The 25,085-nt window shown below is 45.5% G+C and overlaps 1 protein-coding gene across 1 annotated transcript; it reads right to left on the bottom strand.

Moving 5' to 3' along the window:
• Positions 1-426: 426 nt before the first annotated feature.
• LOC120703684 (probable transcription factor GLK1) lies at positions 427-5,453 on the bottom strand. The gene is made up of 6 exons (XM_039987837.1): positions 4,667-5,453; positions 4,314-4,454; positions 1,597-1,947; positions 1,467-1,526; positions 1,230-1,355; positions 427-843 (listed from the first exon to the last, which is right to left on the bottom strand). Exons 1-6 carry the CDS (start codon positions 5,222-5,224, stop codon positions 694-696), a joined length of 1,386 nt encoding a protein of 461 aa, XP_039843771.1. The 5' UTR covers positions 5,225-5,453; the 3' UTR covers positions 427-693.
• Positions 5,454-25,085: the final 19,632 nt, after the last annotated feature.

The raw sequence follows: 25,085 nt of genomic DNA, 5'->3' as shown, positions 1-25,085 counted from the left end.
AAGCATTCCCGTTCAATGACAACAAATATATGTTCTTTTGAAACACTTTAGTTAATACTATTTATTCTGTACTACTATAGCGTATGTATTTGTCACATATTTTATGTGTTCCAGTTATGTATTACAACATACTATCATTTTGTAATATTTTCACTGTAACACTAAAATTTGTGTTACTAAAATAGTTATCTGTAACATGTTTTATAAAAAGAAGTGCAACATGTTATAACCTTCATTTGTAACACACGAATTTGTATTCCTATGAAATTTCTTTGTAAAACATTAATGGATGTGTTACAAGATTATATTACAGAATCTATGTTTTATAGTATAGTGTCCACTGAATATTTTTTTCTTAAGAGTTTTTTGTTGGAAACAGTAGCGCTCGTTCCTAGCGTTCATGGACGATATACTAGGAAAAATAAGTGAAAATCGGAGGTAGAGTTTCCAGGACTTCATTATTCTGACAAACAGCACAGCATAGTGACATGGATGTCCTCAGGTTAATTAATTTCTCACAAAGGTTGAAGGCTGTAGTCTTTTTTCCTAACCATGCACAAGTTAGGAGAATTGTCCATACTCCATATAGATGGTTCGTGAAAATGAAAAAAAAAGGATGTCGACAAATTCTTTTTGTTGGACTGAGGGGACGAGCAGCTATGATGGAGGACTCGATCATCCATCTCGCAGAGATCATCCACAAGCTGGAGGAACATCTGCTACACCTTGCCTCTGCAACTCGCCCATGACACTGTCTACTGAAGGTGGCTTCAGGCCAAGGGGCAGTGGCAGCCATGGTTTCGATAAAACATCACCGATCGCTGCATCTATGCTCTCACTTGACTGAAAAAATTAAAACAATAGAGATGCAAATTAAAACGAGTTGACATTGCCGCAGCATATGAGCGTATGACTTTTTTTTCTAAATTTTTGGCTAAAAATAAACAATACTCCCTCCGCACCAAATTATAAGACACCCAAGAATCTTGGAGAGTCAAAAGAATATAAAGTCTGACCAAGATTATAGAGAGAAATATAAAGATTTATGATATCAAATTGATGTACTATGAAAATATAACTAATAAAGAATCTAATGGTACTTAGTTTATATAATAAATGTCATTATTCTATTATATAAATTTGGTCAAATATAAAAAAATTTGACTCTTCAAAATTGTTGGAATATCTTATAATTTGGAACGGAGGGAGTAGAATGCTAGTACACATACTGGTTGTATCTGTAGCTGGAGCTGCGTATCTTGCTGACTCTTGCTTCCTAGTGCTGGGGGAACGAGAGGTCTGTACATTGGAGGTGGACATGGCAAAACACCCCTCACCGGTGGAGCAGGAAATCGCTGAAAATACAGACATAGAGCTTATCAGAATGTGATCTTAGATGAAACCTATATACTGCATGTAATAGCGTTTTCCATTGTTTGAGCTTAATTCGTCGATGAACCCCTTACCGCGGCTGGCATTGGCACTGCCACGCAGGGAGCCACCTGGCCCGGCATATGTGCAGGCCCCTGCCAAAATGGAATCCGTCAGAACACTAGTCTCCCTAATGATGCATCCCAACGACTTGTGTAAACGTACCCTCATGTAAGGGTGGTGCCAGAACGCCGGGTCAGACGGTGGAGGAGCCCACGGCGGCGTCGAGGCACGCGGGACGAGGTGCCGTGGCCACATTGGCACGCGGGGCGACTCCACCCCAGGGGTTGGGTGGCCCCAGACGTGCAACGGTCTTCCGAAGTGCTGCATCGGATGAGGAGGAGGTGGCAGAGGAGGAGGAGGGAAGCCGATGGTTGGCACAGTCCATGCGTTGGAATAATCGGGTCTTTTCGCGGCGGCAGGGGCTCCCCCGGCAGCGTACATCTGCCGTCGCTGGGTCCAGCTCGCTGCCTCCGCCTCCCTTGCTAGCATGTGCTTCCTGTGAGACCGGTACTTCTGCACCGATTTGCAAAGCAAATTGTTAGCATATCAAACGGTCTCAGGCGGACATCCCAACTGCACAAATAGCATTCATCATCAGGAGCTTTTTGATTTATCCATGCAGACTCAAACTCAACTCGCCCAAATGTTTTATATGCTTACCATTTTCACCAGATTTGGTAGTATGTATGCCAGTTAACTAAATGCTGTCGAAGGCCATACCTCTTATACTGATATAAGTAAGAGTCCAATGTCCATTTATCATAAAAGAGGGTTATACATTAATTAGCTAGATAAGCATCGCCAAGCTTGCATTGTGACAGAAAAAACTGTTCTACAATTTTTTTTGCGGGTAAAACTGTGCTACAATTTAATTAGGTTATTAGAGGTTCATATATGGATGGTTGCTTGTCTTACAGTGTTAGAACATTTACTTTTTTCTGTTTACAGTGAGCAGGTGGTCCCACTAAAACAGACATAAGGTCCAGATATTACGAATTACAAACTGCCAGGCCAGTGCAATCCGTGAACCTACAGCTCACACATCTGACCGATACAGTACTACAATACAAGTACTAAAGAAAAATCGATGGGGAAAGGACGTGTGACAGTGCAAAAAAGGTCTTCTCTCTTGCAGTGGCTCGTCGTCTCTTTTAACCGTATACGTTTAAACGAAATTGCATTTCAATTATTTGCGAAAGTATATCAATTGCTAGAACCCTCGACGACAAAAGAAAGGGATGTTGTGTATGAATCACTCACCTATTCTTCTGAATTATATGTATCCACGAGATTAATTTTTGGTTAGAGTTGTAGCTATAAGTGCTACAGATGGGTTGATGAGAGGAATGGAAGTGATTGACACGGGAGGTCCCCTCAGTGTTCTAGTCAGCGGAACTACTCTCGAACGAATTTTTATTGTTCTGGAGGAGCCTATTGACAATTTGGGTCCTGTTACTGTAGATACTAGTGCAACATTCCCTATTCATAGATTCGTGCCTGCCTTTATCGAGTTATATATGAGTTATATGATATATCAGGTGTAGAAGTAGGCCAACACTTCTATTGGCAAATACGAGGTTTTCAAATTCATGCCCAAGTACTCATCACTTCTTGGGTCGTAATTATTATTTTGCTTGGTTCAGTTATCATAGCTGTTCGGAATCAACAAACCATCCCGACTGACGGTCAGAATTTCTTGGAACATGTCCTTCATTCAACTAGGTAGTTCACACTGTTCATCAACCCCCCCCCCCCCCCCAAAACCCTAAACACCCGCCCGCCCATCGACCGATACACTGCAACAGACGCATGAATGGTTCTTTTTTTGAAATAAAACAGAATGTCTTTTTTGCTGTTTACGTTTTCAGTTATTTATTCTTTCGGTTCTCAGGTTATACTATAGAAACTAGCTTTACAAGGTTTGGTGGTTGTCTAGTTCCCGGATAGATATGCCTCATTTTGATGTATTCTTTTTTAGCTGTGTGTATGCTAATTATATGAAGAAGCCAGAAATATTCGTTCAATCTGTTTTTATCAACAATAACATGAATATTAATAAACTTTTTCTTATAAATAAAACGTACCATTTCACGCATGAGGTCAATTTATGGGAACATCAACACGTTCTTTTTCTACTCATACAAATTATATTTTCCGTATCATTATAAATAACAAAACTCAGGAAGTTTCAAGTGACTCGTGTGTGTAGTTGGGCTTTTTTTGTTGTGTCTACAATACTGCATACATGTCATATTAAGTTTGTCTTAAATCAAACTTGGTAAACTTGACCAAATTCATAGAAAGAAATAATAACATTTACAGTACCATTTTGTTTCATTGAATCCACCATGACATATATGTTAACAGTGCATATGCTAGGTAGTATAGTTATTGCTATATTTTTTGTAGAGTTGGTCAAAGTTAATCATGATTGACTTAGGGCAAACCTAATATGACATGTAAAGTAGTGGTTACATGCAAATAGAATATTAACAAATGGTTAAAATTGTTTTATAATATTGTATTATGTACATTTTGTTTCCAACATGTTTGTTAAATGGATCATCTTGTCGAACTTGCTATTCCTCTTTATTTTTCATAAGATTCAGTAGTTTTTTGTATATAGATTATGCTTCTTCCAATAGGTTTTTTGTGCACCAACAAAATTAGCTTACTATGACTGACAAAATTGATGATTGATAATACAAGCAGTGATGTATGATAAGTTTCTGCATGATATTACACCAGTTCATGAAGGCTAGGATGTAAATCACTGAATAAAGCTATGCCAGAATGCTCTAAGATATGTATAATCATAAGTATGATTTATCACATATACAGTAATGTGTACTTATGCAATAATAAGCATTGACACGAACCTGCAAATGACTCGCTATATTATGCCGCGTGAGGGAGTCGATCCCCATGATCTCGAGTATCCTCGACGGCACTGCCTTGTCAATGCCCAGCTGCTCTACCGCTTGAACAAATCTCCGGTGGAGTTCTGGCGTCCAATCCACCTGTTAAGGCATGGCAGAACGTTGTGTCACAAGGCTCAACTAACCTTAATTATGGTTCTGTTAGGCTAGCTTCTCTGTTTTTGGCTTATTCTGGTTTATTCTTTTTCACATAATACTATTGAATCAGTCGAAGAAATCGGCCGGCTGGTCTCATAAGCTGGCTGATTAAGTACTATTTTGTAAGAGAATAGCAAATGAACATGCATGCATACCTTTGCTTTCTTCTTCCCTTGCGAGTGCTTGGTGGTAGACTTGTGCCGGCTCTCAGCCTCCCGCGATGACGATGTCGTAGAAGACGGCGACTTCTCCTCAGCCAACACGGTTCCACCGCCTCCCCCAAAGTTACCATTAGTCCCGGCTACCACATCCTCAGCATGGTTGCAGTAGTACTCTCCTTTCTCTTCTTCCACATCGACGAGGGTCGTATTCTCTTCGCCAAGAACACTACTGCATGGATCTACAGCATCTAACTGCACCGCATCTGCTAAGGGCTGGACGCTGGGCACCTCCTGGTCCATGACACCATCGCTGCCGGTGGTGATTGCCTCGAAGTCGGTGAAGATCTCGCCAGGATCGACTTCAAGGTCCGGCAGCGCATCTCCATCTTCTAGTCTGAGGAAGAAGTCCCCGAAGTCTATCTCATCGACCGTGAAGTCGAAATCCAGGTCGTCCGACACCGGCCCAATCTCCTCCATCTCCATGCCGGCGCTTCCACGGCACTCCTCCACATCGGCACACCTCACCGGCGACGACACCGCAACCACACGCATCTCACTGCAAGTGTCCAACCTGTAGCCACTATAGGTACACTTGATTTATCAGCTAGCTCGCAAATGCAGTGCAGCAGTGGAAGGAAAGGCCCGTTAGGGTTGGTTGTTGTAATGTTTCCTTTGCGCTCCTGCGGTTGAGGGAGCTAACACTGACCATTTGGTGCGATGGCTACTCAGTACTCTCAGGGGAGTATTAGGGGTGAAGGGAGAAGGCATGTCGACCACAAGCTCGCAAAGATTTCTCTGATTCGTTTGATGTGTGGCCTTGTCCGTGAGCGCAAGTGCAGCTTGGTCGCTTCTGCGAATTATTGCGGGCTTGCCAGCGAGCCTGTGTGTGGATGAGTGTTTTTGGAGCCAGTTTTTTATTTTCCCTGAAGCAGCTCAGATAGAGAAAGGAGAGAGGTGGACTCGATCTCGTGAAACAGGAGAGAACAAAACATGACAGCGGCTGCATGTATATCGGCTGGATACTGTCGTCCTGCTCCTGCTGCATGCTCGGTCCTGCTCATTCCGTATTTTTAATACAGAGAGAAGGGCTCGGAGTGTAGAAACTAGAAACGCGTTCCAATTATAGAGGTTGGACATGTGTATCAGGGGACAAGGACAGCAACAAACACTTCTTATCTACAAACTGTTCCAGAAAGTACCAGCTTTTAGAAAGTATTTTAGCTAGCAATGGGGATTAGGAATTAAACAAACACCTTGACATAGGCACAATCGTAAGCTTGTGCATGCATCCAATGACTAGTCACAACAAATCTGATCAGCCAACAAGCAATATATATGCAAACCTATTAACACCGTTTTTGACACGTGTCAAGAAAAGGTGATAGTGTGAAGAAAAGAGTTGCCGATTTAAAAGAAACCAAAACATGCACAGGATCAGGCCCGGCCGATGGGCTGCAGCCGATGGGCCAGAAGAATATTCCAAGAAGATGCCGATCTACGCGGATTGGTAATCGGCCGATATTATTGTTGCCGACGAGTCAGAAGGAAGGAAGATCCAGATTTTATTAGAATTCTAATGATTCGGTTGTAGTTTTTAATTAGTTTATGAAGTCTTTACTTTTTAGTCAAGTCATGTGTTTGCCGTAATCGGCTAGAATTTGTTAGCATAGGATATATATATATATATCAGTTGAACGGGACCGAAAAAAGTTGATACACATCCAATACAATAACCCTTTACAATTTCCTTACACTTTACTTTTTCTGTCGGCGACATCGCTATTTTCTTTTTCGGCGAGTTCTTTTAAGTTGATCAAGGACGTCTCACATTCGAGCGACTTGATTTGCTGGTAAGTTTTCATTTTACCGAATATATCTGAGCTTTAGCTTCCAGGCGTATCACTGTGGCTTCGTTCAGATCTATTAAAAAGTTATCGAATTTGTCTAGGCTTTGAATTCGGGCGCATCGCTGTTTTCTCGTCTAGATTTATTCACAATTTATCTATATCGGCTAGATTTATAGTTTTTTTTCCTATATTTTTGGCCATTATCATATCCTTCTGCTCTAAAACATCTTAGATCGGCTATAGAATTTGCGATAATCATCATATTATCATAAAGGCTGATTTAGATCTGTTTCAAGCAATAACGAGTAACATTATCTAAGTTACACATTCGTAGCTTCGATCTTGTTACACACGTGCAATCGGCTCTTTTAAGCTGATTCTGTCGTTTTTCGCATCTGCTGGTCTGCCAACGCGCTCATTTACCCCGCACTTATATTTAATATTCTTTTGTCATTTTCTCTATCGGCAGAGTTTGCCGATACGTTTGTGCGAGAGATATTCGGAATCCCAGCCGATACGCTCTCAGATTTAATTTTTATTTATCCCTTGTCAATTGCAGGTCAAATTGACTGGCACGCTTGGTTGACTTTCTGGAGCTTGGTGAACACTTGCCCTCAGATTCCAGTGTGTTAATTTTTGCGTCAACATATCTTTTGGCACGCCTGGTGGGACGAGAAGCTTCAACATGATGAAAATCGTAGATGGATCTGAAGTCGATGAAGGCAAATACATCCCTGTCGATGAAAGCAAGCTTAAAGAAGACCAGCAAACAGATTTGCTTGATGCTGTCGAGAGATATAAGCGTGAATCCTCAAATCATACGCGCCACCAGATCTGGTGACGTGGTCAAGAAGTTTGACTTCCCATCTCTCCAGCCATTGACAGAAGCACAGCGTGAGAACAAGATGATAGATACGGTCTATCAAGCCATGGGACAAGCATTCATCAAAAGCACTACAGTCATGGGTAATACAGTGCACAATGCAGTGGTCAAGACCTTTGCAGAAAGTACGTTCCCATGATGCTTGGGGCCTAGTTATATACAACCAAATCAGATGAATTTTGCTCCCTTGGAATCGGCTGTAGCAGCAGCTTTGTCGGCTCTAGATAGCCGACCAAAAGCAAAGTAACAGTCAGACGTCAAAGCAAATCAACACTGTGATGTCATCACCACAAGCATATCCTATCTATTCAACTCCTTCACCTGTTCCTACAGCAGTTCAAGGAGGATCTGCATCTAGATTCCCAAGAGGATGGGATCCAGCTACTGGACTCAGCATGCTACCTGAATTCTTCACTACATCGTCTGCTGCACAGTTTAATACATCGGCTACTCAGCCGATGACCCCTCAGCAGAATGCATCGGCAGTACAGCCGACTACTCAGAGTGCGTGGAATCCGCAAATGGCTGCACAGTTCAACGCATCAGCGCCACCGCTGATGACCCCACAGCAGCATCTCGTATGGCGGTGCAATCCTAAAGTTTTGCCAGATATAAAGGCCGAGATCACACGGTTAGTGGCGATATGCCGAATGGATTTCTAATGTGGTTCCTGTGTACAAGAAGAATGGAAAGCTGCGAGTATGCATCGATTTCAAGAATCTTAATAAAGCTACATCGATGGATGGTTATCCCATGCCAATAGCTGATATGTTAGTGGATGTTGCTGCTGGACATAAAGTAATTAGTTTTATAGATGGCAATGCCAGATACAATCAAATCTTTATGGCGGAAGAAGATATTCACAAAACTGCGTTCAGATGTCCATGACACCTTGGTTTGTTCGAGTGGGTGGTTATGATATTCGGACTAAAGAATGCCGGTGCTATATATCGGAGAGCCATGAATTATATTTTTCATGAACTCATCGGCAAAATTGTGGAAATGTACATTGATGATGTAGTTGTAAAGTCAAAGGGGTACCGAGAACACTTGGCTGATTTGCGTAAAGCTTTGGAGTGCACAAGGAGGCATGGTTTAAAGATGAGTCCAAATAAATGTGCCTTTGGTGTGTCAGCTGGTCAATTCCTGGGTTTTATGGTACATGAGCGAGGAATTGAAATTAGTCCGAAAACTATCTCAGCCATTGACAAAGTTGAAGCCCCGACGACAAAAGTTGAACTTCAATAATTGATCGGTAATATTAATTTTATCCGGAGATTTATATCTAATTCAGCCGTTCAGTTCACTATTGAAGTTGAAGGCCGATCAGGAATTTGTATGGAGAGAAGAGCATCAGAAAGCATTTTGAAATCAAACATTATTTGGTGAATCCTCTAGTGTTAGTTCCTCCCCAAAAACATAAGCCGTTTAAATCGTATTTATCGGCTAATGAATGTGCTATTGGATTGGCCCTTATTCGAGAATTTGAAGGAAAAGAAAGAGCTATATATTTCTGAGTAGAAGATTGCTGGATGCTGAAACCAGGTATTCTCCTGTTGAAAGATTATGTCTCTGCTTGTATTTTTCCTGCACTAAGCTTAGACATTATTTACTATCGGCTGAGTGTGTGGTGGTGAGCAAAGATGACATGATTAGATGCATGCTCTCGTTGCCGATTTTAGATGGGAGAATAGGAAAATGGATTTTAGCTCTGTCAGAATTTGATTTGAGGTACGAATCGGCTAAAGCGGTCAAAGGTCAAGTGATGGCCGATTTCATTACACAACATTGTGGACCAGAATTAAATATGGTGGATCTTGTCCCTTGGACTTTATTCTTCGATGGTTCTTCATTTGGGGATGGTTCTGGTATTGGTGTAGTGTTGATTTCGCCTCGGGGGAGGGGGGGCAAATTTTGAATTCTCGTTTCCAATTGAAGCATCTACAACCAATAATCAAGCTGAGTATCGTGCTATTCTTAAAGGGATCCAATTACTCCGAGAGATTAAAGCCGATGCAGTTGAAATATTTGGGGATACCATGCTGGTAATTAATCAGTTGATTGGGGAATATGAATGCAAAGATGATATTGTACGTGTATATCATGAAGAGTGTCTCCTGTTGCTAAAGGAGTTTGAGAAAGTAACTATTGAGCATGTCCCCAAATTTTATAATAGTGACGCAAATCGGTTAGCACAATATGCTTCTGGATATCGGTTGATAGAAGGGGTGATGACCTTGGAATTAACAGCCGATGATTGGAGGAAAGAGATTGTTGATTATTTGAGAGATCCTTCCAAAAAGGTGGATAGAAAGATCAGATTCCAAGCAATCAAGTATGTACTATTGGAAGGAGAATTATATTATCGGACGATTGATGGAGTATTGCTCAGATGCACTGACAAAGAGGAGGCAAAAGTTCTAATGGGTGAAATTCATGAAGATGTATGTGGATCCCATCAATCGCCATATAAAATGAAGTGGGTAATTAGAAGGAAAGGTTATTTTTGGCCAACAATGCTAGAAGATTGTTTCGCGTAATATAGGGGTTGCCAAGAAGGCCAAAAGTTTGGGAGTGTTCAGAGGGCTCCTGCGTCAGCTATGAATCCCATAATCAAGCCATGGCCATTCAGAGGATGGGGAATTGATTTAATCGGTCAGATATATCCACTGTCAAGCAAGAATCACAAATTTATATTAGTGGCAATAGATTATTTCACTAAGTGGGTTGAAGCAGTTCCTCTGAAAAATGTAACGCCGAAAGAGATGATTGATTTTGTCGAAGAGCATATTATCTATCGGTTTGGTATTCCACAGACCATTACGGCCCATCAAGGTACTAAATTTACGTCAGAGGAATTTGAGGAGTTTGCCACTGAGATGGGAATTAAATTGTTGAATTTTTCTCCATATTATGCCCAAGGTAATGATCAGGCAGAAGCATCTAATAAAAGAGTTATCAAATTGATTAAAAGAAAGATAGATGAGCAACCTAGAAAGTGGCATACTACACTTAGTGAAGCTTTATGGGCGTACAGGATGGCTTGTCATGGTGCTACTAAAGTGACTCCGTATCAGTTAGTATACAGGCACGAAGTTGTTCTCCCGTGGGAATTGAAACTTGGTTCATGATGTGTCGCGTTTCAAGATCAGTTAACTGCCGATGAATATTCAGCTTTGATGAAGGATGGATTAGAATATTTGGCTGGCCATCGGTTGAAGGCTCTTATAAATGTTGAAGCGAATAAAGCTAGAGTTGGCCGATGGTATGATAAAAAGGTTAAAGTTAAGACCTTTGCTCAGGGAGAACTGGTTTGGAAACTAATTTTGCCGATAGGAACAAAAAATTCAAAGTTCGGCAAATGGTCACCAACATGGGAAGGGCTGTTCAAGATAAATCGATGTGTTCCTGGTAACGTATATATTCTGGAAATGCTTGAAGGAGAAGAGTTTTCTGGAGCTCTTAGTGGGAAATATTTAAAGAAATATTATCCTAGCGTTTGGGTAGATGCATAGCCGATTGATCATTGTCATCAGTTGATCGTAATGGCCGATATGATATGTATCGCCCTCAGTGCAAAAAAAATCCACATACCCCAGAGATTGATTATATTCAGTAGATGTTTGAATTCAGATTAGTACGGGTTTTTTTGTGTTTGTCAGTTGATGCAATGAAGAAATTCAAAAAATTGCATTAGATGAAAGAAGGGATTGACAGAAAGGAAACTGATTCATTGATTATATTTTTACAAAAGGCCGATCGAATGATCAGGCTAATACACTAGAGGCTACTCCTAGAAATCTAGTCATCGGCGAAAATATTGCCGATGACTGCCTCGATACTAATTTCTTCAGAGATGGCCGAAGCTGCCATCTCCATGTCGTCGGCGAGTTCCTCGAACTCTTCCCACTCCTCGTTGCCCAATGCGAAGGAGACCGGCTCCACCTGCCGGAAGTCATGGCCAGATTGGTACTGGGACGTGGCGAGAGCCACAGCAACACCCCGGCGGACCCCGAGTCCGGCGACTAGCCGGACGCGGCGGGGAATATCTCGCAGGCGGTCGACGACGGTGTCGCCGCGAGCATTCACCGTGTTTGATGCGGTGGTGGCTTGCGGCGTGGAGGGCCTGGATCTGTGACTCCAGGACTGAAAAAACAAGGAGTTAGGAACAGAATCTGGGAAGAACTAGAAACATCACGTGAGGAAGATGGCTTACACGCAACCCTGGAGTCGGCGGCGGTGAGCTGAGCCCGGACGATTGCCCGGTCAGACTGTGCCACCTCTAGCTCGGCGGCGAGGCGCTGTGACCTTATGGTCTCAGCAGAGTAATTCTGCCGAGCTTCATCCTTTTCTCGGAGAAGCTGGCGAATGTACTCTACGATGTCTTTGTCGTCACCGGGGTAGGGACCCTCCTGATCAGAGGAGTCGGACGATTCGGTGGAAGGAGGAGCGTCATCTCTGTGCAACATTTGAGAATGCAGAAGGTCAGAATCAGCCAAGATTAAAGTTAACCAGGTATGAACAAACAATGTAGTACTCGTGGCGGCGGCGAATCGCCGGAGGATCGTTGGAGGGGTCTTCGCCGGAGTGCTTGCTGCCCGCCATCGCTACAGGGAAAGTTAGGGTTTTCTTGGCTGAAAGAAGAAAAGAGGGCGGAGAGTGCTGTAGGTGCTGAAGATTTGCTGCCGATGTTGGGCCGAAGAGTACTATTTATGGGCTAGATGGAAGAGGTGAATTGGGTGAAAGGACAGAAAATGAAGCGTCGTGTTTGATTTGTGCGGATGGGAAGCGAAAAGCCAAGGGCAAAGAAGAGTTTTTACCCAGTCGTGCTAAGCGTGCCGTGTGCACAGAGTACGAGAAGTTGCTCTAAATGCTGATTGAGACGTTGGTGCAGAAAAGTGATTATAATTTGATTTAATTTCGGAGCAAAAATAGATTACTCCGAAATTGGGGGCATGTGTTGACAGCTTTTTTTGACACATGTCAAGGAAGGTGATAGCACTGCTAGAAAACGGGGCATTCGTCCATGCATGTTAGTACCGGTCGAACTTTCGACCAGTACTAATGGCTCCATTTTGTACCGGTCAAAAATTGGAGCCTATTAGTACTGGCTCGTGGCTCCAGCCGGTACTAAAGAGCCGGCACCGACACCGATGCGCAACGGCTAGGAGCCATTTAGTACCGGCTCGTGGCTCCAGCCGGTACTAAATGGCTCCGAGGAAATTTAGTATCGGCTGGTCGCTCCAGCCGGTACTAAATGAGAGATTTAGTACCGGCTAGTGTCTCCAGCCGGTACTAACTTGCCCACTATAAAACGGGGCGCCTTCTTCCTCCCCGAGCCCGAGCCAACCATTTCTTCACCGAGCTCGGGGTGCTTCCATGGCGTGAGAGAGGAGGTGTTGCCCGTTTTTTCAATTTTTGTGGGGATTTCACTCATCCAAATGTGTCAAAGGTTTGCAACTTCATCCTCTCTTGTTTGATGGACTTTATTCTTTGTTTAATACTCCATATTTAGAGAAATTTAGAATTTTTAGAAAGAGTGAGTATGAGCTTGATTTTTTTATTTATATATTGTTTTGAGATGTATAGAACTGATAAATTGAATATAGAGAAGATTTATTAGATAGTTTGAATATGTCTAATTTCTAATGATTTTTTTCAATTATTTTCAAATGTCATGGTTAGTTTGTTAGTTTGTTTCCTTTTAGGTAGATAATTTTTTTATTTTGTAAATTAGTTTTATTCAATACTTTTACATGTATAATGACGGCATTAGTTTTATTTGTTAATTAATTTAGTTTAGTATTTGAACTGGCAATGCTCCCAAGGGCAATATGGGAAGAGTGGAAAACACATGGCCTGCCAAGTGGACCCATGTACGTCGAAGAGGTACAAAATGGCATGGCTGTGGTACATGATGAATTGTAATGGCGTCTTTCCAATTACATGAATTGTAGTGGTGTATCTCTAATCTTGAAAAATTATAATGGCCTCTTTCTAAATATCCCCAGTATGAACCGGATGAAAAAGGGGCAGGAAGGCCTTCACGGGCGCTACACATGCTACAGTAGGCGTACCTGACAAAGCTGCAAAGGGAATGTGTAGATGCAGATGTAGTGTCAAACGTGGACGCTGCAGTGAGACAAAGCTGCAAAGGGTCTGTGAAGAAGCAGACGTAGTGTGAAACGTGGATACCGCTGCGAGAAAAGAATCGAAGCAGAGAGGCCAGTTGATGCCGTCGAATGCAGATCGAGCGGTGGATTGATTTCGGGACGAGGTGGACCTGCTGGCCGGCCGCGAAGCTCCCGCGCTCTCACATATAGAAACTACCTAAGTCCCAGGGCCCGTTAGGCTGTCCGCAGTGGGAGCGGTATCCCACGCAGTACGCCGTTTCCCGTTCGCATTTGGCGCAAAAATCGCCTACAGCAGGGGTCTCTAAATCATGCGCTAAGTTACGGACGACGCGGTAAACTGACGCGCGCGGGCCCCCTCGTCCTTCCCGCGCTCGTCCCCAACTGCCGCCGCCACAGGAGGGCTACCGAAACTCGCCCCTGCTCGCGGTCGAGGGAGGAGCTGCCGGAGCGTAGGGAGATGCGGCGGCGGCGAGCTCGAGGCGCAGGGGGGCAGGGCCATGGCGTGCGGCCGAGCTCGCGCAGCGGTGGGAGCAGGGCCACACCGTGCCGGGCTCCACGGCCCGAGTTCAAGGAGGAGGCCGAGGAGGCCGAGGAGAAGGGGCGGAGCCGAGGCGGTGGTGGCGGAGGACCCGAGCCATGGGGGCCCCGCCGCGCGCTGACGTGTCGTGCCGCTCCGCCGGGCTGGCCCCCGCTGGCCGAGCCCGCGCGTGCCGGCCGAGGAGGGGCTAGGAGAGAGGAGGAGGCCCGCGCCGGCGGCTGCCGTCAAGCTCGAGGCGGCGAGCAGGGAGGAGGGAGGACCATGGCGAGCTCCATGGGCGGACCGAGCCCGCGCCGGGGGCTGGGCCCCTGCTCCGCCGCGCCGAGGTCCAGGGGGCGGCGGCGAGCTCCATGGCCCGCACGCCACATCCCAGCCCGAGAGGAGGGGGTCGAGCTGCCCTGCGGTGCCCACTCCGCCCCACCATGGACCCGCCGAGGCCCCGCCGCGAGAGGGAGAGGCGCGGCGGTCGGTGCTCGGGCGGGCAGAGCTTGGGCGAGGAGCGTCGCGGGCTCCGCCATGGCCACCGGCCAGGGAGGGGAGGGAGAAGGGGGAGGACGACGGGGGCGCCAGATCCGGTCGCCGTGCCGCTCTAGCAGCGCCTGCAGCGCCGCCGTGAGGAGGAGCGGGGCGCAGGCCGAGCTCAAGGCCGCCGCGCCATGGCCGCGAGGGAGCAGGGGCTGCGGAGGAGGACACGCCGGCGGAGCTCGAGGGCGCCACGCCATGGCCGTGAGGGAGCAATGATTGTGGCCGGTGCACGAGCTCTGGCCCGTGCTCGCCGAAGAGGGAGGCCGGAGAGAGACAGAGAGCAGGGGAGTGGTGGAAACGGGGGAGGGGGGCGAGATGGACGAGGGGAAAAGAAAAGAAGGGGAGAAGAAAAGAGAGGGAAAAAAAAGAAAAGAAAAAGAAACGAGATGTTAGTTGGAGATGATTGAATAAAATATGCGATAGTTGATATAGAGTAGAGATATAGAGGAGGAATGAGTGTAGCGAAACTAGATGTAAAGAAGAGAATCTCGATGACCAGAATAGAATATTATGTTTAGAGTATGGATTTGGAGTACCACGAGTGCGGATAGCCTTACGCTATAGCGCAAGTAATCGTCGCGTCACCGCAATCAACCATTGATCGTCGAGCCGCCGTCACCATCAACACCATCGTCTCCTCTGTGGCCACCAGACGCATCGCCATAGTGTTCCTGCATGTCGTCCCCTCTCCTACCCTCCTGCGTGCCATCGCCCAGCTGCCTGCATCCGCCCTCCAGCGCACTGGCTCGGTAGTGGCGAGAATCCCTCACAGCCACGCCTTGCCGTATAGCGTGCTGCCCAAAGGGTAGGTGTGCGCTTGCCATCTTCTGCCTTAGGCTATCCACACTCGTGGTACTTCAAATCCATACTCTAAATGGAATATTCTATCCTGGTAATCGAGATTCTCTGCTTTGCATCCAATTTCGTTGCAACCATTAATCCTCTATATTTCTACTCTATACCAACTACCAGTCGCGGGACCTACTGGTTAGGATTATTTTATTTTTTTTCTCTTCCCCCTTCTTCCTTATCCGCCCCCTCACCTCCCCCGTCACTCTCTCTCTCCCCCCCTCCCCCCGCCGAATCTCTCCGCCCCTCTCCTCCGGCCATCCCCGGGCCTCCTCCGGCCTCCTCTCTCGCCGCCGGTGGCGCCTAGGAAGCCGCCATCCCCTCTCCACCGGCCGAGCTCTGCGCCGCCGCGGCTCGCAGGCGGGCGAGCTCCGCACCGCCATGGGCGGTCGAGCTCTGCGCTACCGCGGCTCATGGGTGGCCGAGCTCCGCGCCTCCGCGGCCTGCCTCGCCTCCCTCCCCCTCCTCCTCCCTCGAGCCCCGGCGGGCAGCGGCCTCCACGGCCTCGGCGGGCGGCGAGCTCGGCTCGGCTCCGGTGCGTCCGCCCTGCACCTCCAAGGGGAGCTGGCAGCGGGCCTCGCGGCGGCGCCCCCCGCCCCTGCTCTCCCTCCTCCCACGGCGGGGTGGCCGATGCGCGGGCACGGCGGGGCCGCCTCCCCTCCGCGGCGAGGAAGAGCAACCCCGGCGGTGGCCCCTTCCTCCTCCCTCCCCACGCCGCCCCCTTCTCCTCCCTCGCCGGCGCTCCCAACTCCTCCCTCCGCCGCGAGCTCCGTCGGCCTCGAGCTCGGCGGCGTCGAGCTCGGCCGGATCTGCGGCGGCGGCTCCTCCACCCTCTCTCCCTCGCCGGATCCAGGGACCATGGCGGAGGCAGACCTGGGCGTCGCGAGGGCGTGAGGCGGCGGCCCCCCCTGCTCCCTCGGCGGCGCGCGCGGGCGGAGTGGGGCGGCGGCGGCGGCCCGCGGAGCTCCCTCCCCCTCCCTCACCGGCGGCGCCCCCGGCGGCGCGGCGGAGCGGCCAGCGTGCGGCGCGGCGGGGCCCTGCTCCCTCTGCCGCGCGAGCTCGGCCACGCGCCATGGCCCTGCCCCCCTACGCCTCGAGCTCGCTGCCGCCGCATCTCCCTCCGCTTCGGCAGCTCCTCCCTCAACCGCGAGCAGGCGTGAGCTCCGGTGGTCCTCCTGTGGCGGCGGCAGTTGGGGACGAGCTCGGGAAGGACGAGGGGGCCCGCGTGTCAGTTTACCGCGTCGTCCGTATCGCGCTACATGTGCCGTGCAGGAGGAGGAGCGCTAACTTAAAGCATGATTTAGAGACCCCCGCTGCAGGCGATTTTTGCGCCAAATACGAACTGAAAACGGCGTACCGCGTGGGATAGCGCTCCCACTGCGGACAGCCTTAGGCCTTGCTGCCCCCATCGGCCATCGCCACACAACCTCCTGGTCGAGCGGACGTGGCCTACCAAGAAGGTCTGACGTTTGCTCTATGCTCCTTCGTGCCATTGTGTTCTCATCTGATGTGATTTGCTTCATTTGCTTGATCAGTGATGTTAGCCCTGCTCGCTGCTGTGCTGATCGGTGTCAGGGCTGCTACTGCACGCACTTTAGTTGTTCGATGAAATGCTGGTCCAAGCTGTAGGCTACTTTTGGGCTTGGACTAGCTGCATGGTGGTGTGATTGTATGCTACGGCAAACAAATTTAATGAATTATTTTGTTGTACGAACCATCTATGTCTTATTATTTATAACCTTTAAAATAACAACCCTTCAAATATATAGACAATAGAAATATAACAATCTTAGATGACATCTGAGCAAAAAGATGTCAAGAGAAATCGTGAAAAAAGCACGTTGTGCAATTCGACGCAATACTTTGAGTAAGAATTCCATCGCCATCAAGAATCCTTTGTATAACTTATCAGATTCGGAATGAGTGGTATTCTAGAGAATATGTTCATTTTCAATATTCTAAAGCGTGATGTGAGTTTAAGAATTTGCTAAGTTTCATTGCTTTGTTTTATGTATGTTTATCTGCACAAGTTGCGCTTATTATTCTACGGTACAATTCTACATTCCAATATTGCTTAAAGAAAAATGCCACTATCCAGGATCCCGATGGCCGATGGTAATAACCTTGGCTTCCATTTTTTTAAAAAAAATTTGCATGTAAATCCTTACACACTAACATACGGACAACTATACATATCCGATAACTATACCAACTTTGTCCATAGCACGCACGAGCATATTTGCAATCGGAATTCTAATCGGAACCTAAACAAATCAATCTGAATCCCAATCAGAATCTAGACAATCAAAATCTCACATGGTCACAACACAGTTTGTACACGGAGTGAAAGAGAAAAAAATTGATGGTCTCATATATAGGTATAGGTAAAATTATATTACCCGTAGCAACACACGGACATTATGCTAGTTTGAGAAAAAAAGGAGTAAATGGCCTATTACATTATATGCCTTATAATTTGGTCATTAAGAAGGCATTACATGGGTTTTTTAATCTAGGATTTTTAATATGAATCCTGACGTTTTGGCATAGATGAGCTCTCCACTTTAGGAGGTGAACCATTATTTGGAGACCCTTTAAAACCTGTCTATCAAGGGGAAGAACTTTCGAAGACTACCAAGCGTGTTACACCACCAACATGTATTTTTGCTTGGTTTATTTGAACCATGCTTGCGATAGTTAAAGCGAAACCGAGAGGATCTGGCCGTTGTCTTTCCCAGGACAAAAACGTACCAAACATCCAATTTTTGTCGCATCAGGTACAAGAAACAATACTCACTCTCGTGTTCTCCGTTAGACTCGGTCTCGTGGGCAGCTTTCAGGCCAAAACACAAATCCTAGCTGCAGACCTACCAAATTAGATTGCTGGATCAATGCAGTCGTGCGCCGTCACTACTACTCTCCTCCCGGTCCCGGTAATAATGGTACTGTCAACTTTCTCCTGCTGGTTCCAGCTTGCGATCGATCAGTTTGTCATATGGCCAAATTTATCTATTTTCTACAGTCAGATGGCCTCTGTTACCCGATTTTATAGTTGAAGGTTGAAAATCAGACTTTTATGATAGTTTGAGGATGTAAAGTGAACTTTTTTCTTATAATTTTGTACTGACATATCAACCAAAAAACAAATACATTGCAATTTTTGTATCCATATTTAGAGTAAACGGTCTATTTATTCTTTTTAATATAATAATATGCAGCTCTATTGCGTGCGTACTGGAGAAAAAAACACTACTACAAAAACGTTGATTTGTCCCGGTTGGGAAACCGCTGTTGTCCCGGTTTCCCAACCGGGAACGCCAGTCCGGGACAAAAGGGGGTGCCCTTTTGTCCCGGGTCTGGCAACCGGGACAAAAGAGGACCTTTTGTCCCGGTTGGTAACACCAACCGGGACAAAAGGTGCAGCCAGCGCCCACGTGGCTGGCGCACCCTTTTGTCCCGGTTGGTGTTACCAACCGGGACAAAAGGTCTTTTTTTTTCATGTTTTTCTTTTCTCAATTCTTTTTCTATTTCAATTATACTTTTGCATTTCAATTAAACTTATGTATTGGAATTCAGTGTGTATGATCTCCACTAATATATACATATATAGTTACTTATATATTATTTTTCCTAGATAGTTTTCATATATAAATTAATTCACTTATATATATATATATGTATACACATATCTATACATGTGAATTCCTTTACATATGAAAATGTTTAGGACCAATATTATATAAATATATATATATACACATATATATTATTGGAGTGCTTATATATATAATACATACATACTCCATTATATTTGTATAGATATATTCGTTCTTAATTACATAGTAGAATTCGCCTTTTGGAAATTTAATACATACATACATACTCATAAATAGAAATTTAATACATAGACACACATATATATTTACATAGTTATATTCGTTCTTAATTACATATATACGCGTATATTGTCATATTTGCTGTGATTGTCAATATTAGATATTCCATCATAGTAGAATTCGCCTTTTAGATCGAGAACTTGCTCAACAATAAATCCGGAGAATTGTTCTTGAATCGCCATAATCTTTTCTTCCGGTATGAGTTTATCGTGCATCTCCCCGACCTATGGAAAAAGGGGATAATTAATTTCGACTAATTAAAATACGAGTTCAAATATTAACAAATTTTTTACTTACTTCCTCCTCCCAATCTGTCCAGCCCTTTGGAGGACCTACCAGACCATGGATGTTCTCGCATACATAGTATGCGCACAATACAGTGCCTGGTTTCTGCCTCATACACTTTAAGAGAGAAGAAATTATCAGGTATTTACATGAATATATAATAAAAGTAATGAATCGTGCAACGAATCATCCAAGTGTATACCGGAAAATCTGTCTTGATCTTCAATTCCTTGTCAAATTTGCCTGGATGATTTTTAGCGAATTCTTTCCAAACCCTGTGCATGATTAGAACAATTATAGTCAAGTAACAAAGTGATTCAAATTATCGGTCACCGACGGAGTAGTGGTAGAATTACTTTTTCATCATGTTAAGAAGATTTTCGTATTGTTCTGGAGGTCTCCTCAATGAGTCCATAAGACCATAACCACGAGTAGGCTCTTCTCGGGAATTATGACAATTAGGACCCAGTGTTCACTGCAAGATTATACGGAGGCAGTTCTTGGTAGTTAAGGTTTAAACAATTCGATTACAGAATAGAAAGAGTTAGACGGAAGGAATCACTCATGCAAAGTTGTAAGGAAACAATATCATTTGCTTGTTGTGATGAACGCTTATGTACTTGAACAAGTTTTGGAATATCTCATCGGTATTGTCGTGTAGAAGCCTCCAATTACAAGTAATTGGGTCGATGAAGCCGAGGTGAGAGTATCCCTTTCTTCTGCAAGTATGTATCTCCATTCTACATGATACCGAATAAATCAAGAGATCAGTATGTTGAGATCATGCAAAACAATACGTAAGGAGACTAAAATACTTACAGAACCCACAAGCCGACCATAGAGATGTCGAGGGCCTCCTGATGGAATAGTTGGTAAATTTCTTCCCAGTTTATCCATATAATGGCCTCCCCCCGTAAGAAATCGTCATCTTTAATCTTTGCGCCCTGCATGAAGATGCAATCGGCCATCGCACGCATGTAGTGCTGGTGCAGCTTATACATTTGCGTTGGAAGCACAGACACTACTTCGGGGGGTACAAGAGTTTTGCCGATCTCAAACGTCCATTTGACGACCACATCGGCCTTTGGAATATCTTCTCCCCCTGCAATCTGAGCGGCCGTCAGGTTTGATTCTTTCAAAAATGTAACAAAGTCTTGTTCTTGCGTCGTCTGTCCCACTACGAGAGGCTCTATTGATTGTTTCTTTTGGGCTCCGAGCTGTGGAACGTCGGACGACGACGACTTTGATTGTCTCTTCTTTTTCTCAGTAGTTTTGATAATTGTGCGTTCGTAGTCTGAAGGGGGGTCTCTCGGAATGAATTTTCTCTTATTTGCTTCGCACATTCCCTTAAAAAATTTCAAATCTATCGGATTTATGACTTTCTCGGGCTCCGGCTTCGGCTTCGGCTTGAAGTGCTCTTTAACTCTTTCTTGAGTTATCCGATCGCATTCTTCAAGGCTCATGTCCCAGGGTTTAATAGGAGCCTCCTTGGTTTTCTTCTTCTTTTCCTTCTTCTTTGGAGGCTCCTTAGCCGGTGCAGCTACCTTCTTTGCCGGCGGCCGTTTCTGCTTCTTTGCCGGTGGCGGAGGGGGTGGCCATGGAGGCGACGGTGACGCTTGAGTGTTCATCGGCGCATGAGATGATGGTGATGGAGAATGTGCCGGTGAACCTTGCCAAGATAGTGCTGCCCTTGGGGAGTTTTGCGGAGATGCCGGTCTTGGAGAGGCATGCTGAGATGCTGGTCTTGGTGTTTGATCATCCGACTTTAGGACAATGTAGCGCTTATCCCATAGGATGTAGCCATGAATGGCTTCTGCTAGTGTCCTCTCCCCATCGCCTCCAGGAATATCAAGCTCGAGCGTCTCCCAACCCTGGCACACCTGCTCCACGCCAACTCTTGTGTATCTAGGCGGAATTTGCTGCCCGTGGTACACGTCGCCTGGTTCGGTTGGCATGGCGGTACCGTACGCAATAGTGAACATTAAGTTCTTAATGGCAGTCTGCAGGTCACAAGGTGTCCGGTGGGTGATCTCATCCACTGGAAATCGCTGCGGGGCCGACGCTTCAACTGCGGCCTGGATCCCCGTGGGCTCGGCGGCGGCGACGTTTGTGGAAGCGCAGCTGCTTTTCCACTGAGACAGGTGATCGGCTGCGACACTAGGCTCTGGAGGCAACGTTTGCGCTTGCTATTGCTGGCTCATTGCTACGGCCACTTGGCGTTGAACCTCTTCCTCCAGTCTTTGATCGTGTGACATGAGCCGTTCCTCTAGCCTTCGCAAGTGCTCCCGCTCATCATTCTTTCTTCTTTGCCGGCTTCTATATGAATCAATGTAATCCCTGAACCCATACTTCCACGGAACCACGCCTTTGCCTCTTGTGCAGCCCGGATGCTCTGGATTCCCAAGGGCGTAAGTCAGCTCGTCCCTCTCTCTATCCGGCTTGAATGTTCCCTCGGCCGCTGCTTGTATGGCCTCCTGTAGTCTCTGGGCTGCTCGCTGGATGTTTGGCCCATAGACGCAGTCACCAGTCAATGGGTCCAAGCTTCCCCCGTGACCATAAAACCAGGTCCTTGACCTTTCAGGCCAGTTCATGGTCGCAGGTTGGATGCCTTTGTCAAGCAGATCCTGCTCCATCTTCTCCCATTTGGATACTGCAAGCTTGTAGCCTCCTTGGCCTAGAGTGTGATGGTACACTTTCTTCGAGGCTTTGTCTTTGGCCTTCTGCACCTTCTGAAGCCCAAGCTCTGAAGACTTGTATTCCACAAATGCATCCCAGTGACCCCTGAGCTTTTCGAGCTCGCCGGTAAATACGGGTGTGGTCCCGGTCTTGATATATTTCTTCGTCAAAATTTTCTTGAATGATCGCAGCTGTTCGGCCATCTTACTCAGGGTCCAGTGCTTGCATATCTCTTCGGATTCAGCTGGAACCATGAAGTTTTTCTTAAGCTCCCGCCAGCACCATTCTTTTTCTCTTTCGGGTACCGCATCCCGTTCCTCGCTTGGATTGGAAGCTTTCCAGAGCCTGAAGCTGATCGGGATGTTGTCCCTGACAATACATCCGGATTGTCTTATGAATTTTTTGGCGGCAGCATCTGGAGCGATCGGTTCGCCATCTGGACCAACTTCCGTTATAATGAACCACCCTTCCAGTTTTTTTGTTGGGCCTCGCTTCGTCTTTTTCTGCTGCGACGATGATCTAGACGGCTATAAAAAACATTCATAGTATTCATATAGATTCAGATGAAAATATGATTGTCACTACAAATAATTATAGTTGTGATATGTACATTAGCACTTTGTTCAGCAGCAGCGTCATCCTGAATAGATGGTGCCTCAATTCCATCACCGGACATATTCAAATATATGTCGGTATTGCTGCCATCATCAGCTTGTTCAGCGACATCTCCTTGACCTTCGCCAATCATATTCAACAAGAACTGTTCGTCTTCCGCGTCTGTGTGTCGCGGATCCATCGTAAAGAAAATATGAATACAAATAAAACCATTAAAAATTATCTAAATAATCCACATATTTGCGAGCATTTGACTAAGTACCGATCGATGGACGAGGTCGAGTAATATTCTCTAAGTAATTCAAGAAATAAACTTGAAATATTCTATCGATAATTTCACTAAGTACCGATCGATGGATGAGGTCGAGAAATATTCTCTAAGTAATTCAAAAAATATACACGAAATATTCTATCTATAATTTCACTAAGTATCGACTGTGAAATATTCTAGACGGTTTTTTCACTAAGTAATTCAAGAAATATACATGAAATATTTAAAAGAAATTTAAATTCACTTTACACATACATACATACATACATACATACATACATACATACATACATACATACATACATACATACATTTAAAAATTTGTAAATATACCTTTATTTACACAACAAATTATGATTTCACTCTTAACAACAAATTATGATTTCACTCTAAATAACATGAACTCTAAATTATGATTTCAAATTATGAGCATGTCCCAAAGTTACATGAGTGTAGCTTCCTAGCTACTGAAAATGAGCCATAATTGGTCGACGATGTCGATCTCAGTGCTGCAAACACTCGACACACTCTGAAAACTAAAAATTAAAGAACATTGGGGAACTATACAGAGGCAGGAGCTTCCCAACGTAGCGAGAGGTTCTGGGGTTCAATGGAATGGAGAAGGTGTTAAGGGGACTCTCGTAGTAGGACGATCTTTTAGGAGATGAAACCTCGGTGTCAAATGCAGTGGGATTCGGCCTTTCTCCACTATGATTCCATCTATTTTTAGGTACAGGCAGCTTTAGTAGTTTATGTACCAGGCTGCATTACTTTTACCTTTTAGGTAACAAATGTATTGTTGAATGATTGATCGCTCTTATACTAGTTTACCATGCTTCTTAGTACACAATTCTCGTAATTTTCTAAACCTTCATTGATCATGTACAATGCTAAATTAACCATATAATTTGCTACTTTCTTTGAATTGTGCCGATTTCATCAAGTTCTTTTGTTGTGGTTGATTTTATGGACTTAGGTCTAAGTAGCACGAAACTAAAAGTTTTTTTATTAGTAAATGTTATAGAAAATTTATGGATCCATGTTACTTACTTGCCAAGAGTTTTCTTTCTAGTAAATCGAAGTCAGCAATTTACGTCAATTAAGTTGGACCCTGAATGTTATTATAGTAAATTCATAGATTCATGTCAATTACTTATCAATAATTTTTCTCTCATGCAGATCATAATTAGAAAGTTATGTTAGTCATTGTTGTGGTACTGTAAGTTTGACAGATGATTTACACGGTGCATTTGTGTCCGTGAGCTTATTTCCTTCCATTACAGTACTCATAATAATAGTTTACCATAGCTTTCCATTTAGTTGCGTAGTAGGAAGCTTAAGTCAGATTCAGGGTGAACACTATAATAGTTTTGTGAAGCCTCATTTCCTATTTGATGACCTAAATAATTAATATATTGTTTAACATTGTCCTTATTATTGGTGAGTTTAGGTAATGAGACCTCGGAAAAATACCAAGCATCAATGCACCTACATTTGAGAGCAGCAGAAGACAAGCATGGTGATTCTGTTAGTGCTCTGTGTTGGAGGGGACTCAGGAGATCGAGCTCTACCTTTGGGTACGCGGCGTGGGCTGGGATGGCCTGTAGCGGCGGGTCGACGGCGAGCAGGGGATGGTGGCGAGGGCGCGGCGTTACGGCGGCGGCGGTGGCTCTGGGCGGCGGCGTGAGGTCGGGGCTCTAGGCAGCGGCGACGTCGATGGCGGCGGTGCTCGGCTCGCGCGGTGGGGGAAGCAGGACGGCGGCGTGAGGTCGGGGCTCTGGGCGGCGGCGACGTCGATGGCGGCGGTGCTCGGCTCGCGCGGTGGGGGGAGCAGGCCAGACGGCGCGGCGGCACCAGGCGCAGATGAGAAACCAAGTGTTAGGGGAAGGGCGAA

Source organism: Panicum virgatum, chromosome 4K, assembly GCF_016808335.1.
Source record: "Panicum virgatum strain AP13 chromosome 4K, P.virgatum_v5, whole genome shotgun sequence".
Classification (NCBI taxonomy): Eukaryota; Viridiplantae; Streptophyta; class Magnoliopsida; order Poales; family Poaceae; genus Panicum; species Panicum virgatum.
The sequence above is the reverse complement of the archived record's forward strand: the minus strand, read 5'-3'. Positions and strand labels throughout refer to the sequence as shown.

Bases quoted from the DNA above. Each gene is read 5' to 3' on its own strand.
- LOC120703684 (XM_039987837.1), bottom strand. From the start codon at position 5,224: ATGCGTGTGGTTGCGGTGTCGTCGCCGGTGAGGTGTGCCGATGTGGAG. The intron at 1,948-4,313 runs GTTCGTGTCAAT...AAATCGGTGCAG, and splicing joins ATATAGCGAGTCATTTGCAG to AAGTACCGGTCTCACAGGAA. The intron at 844-1,229 runs GTATGTGTACTA...TAATTTTTTCAG, and splicing joins TCCAGCTACAGATACAACCA to TCAAGTGAGAGCATAGATGC.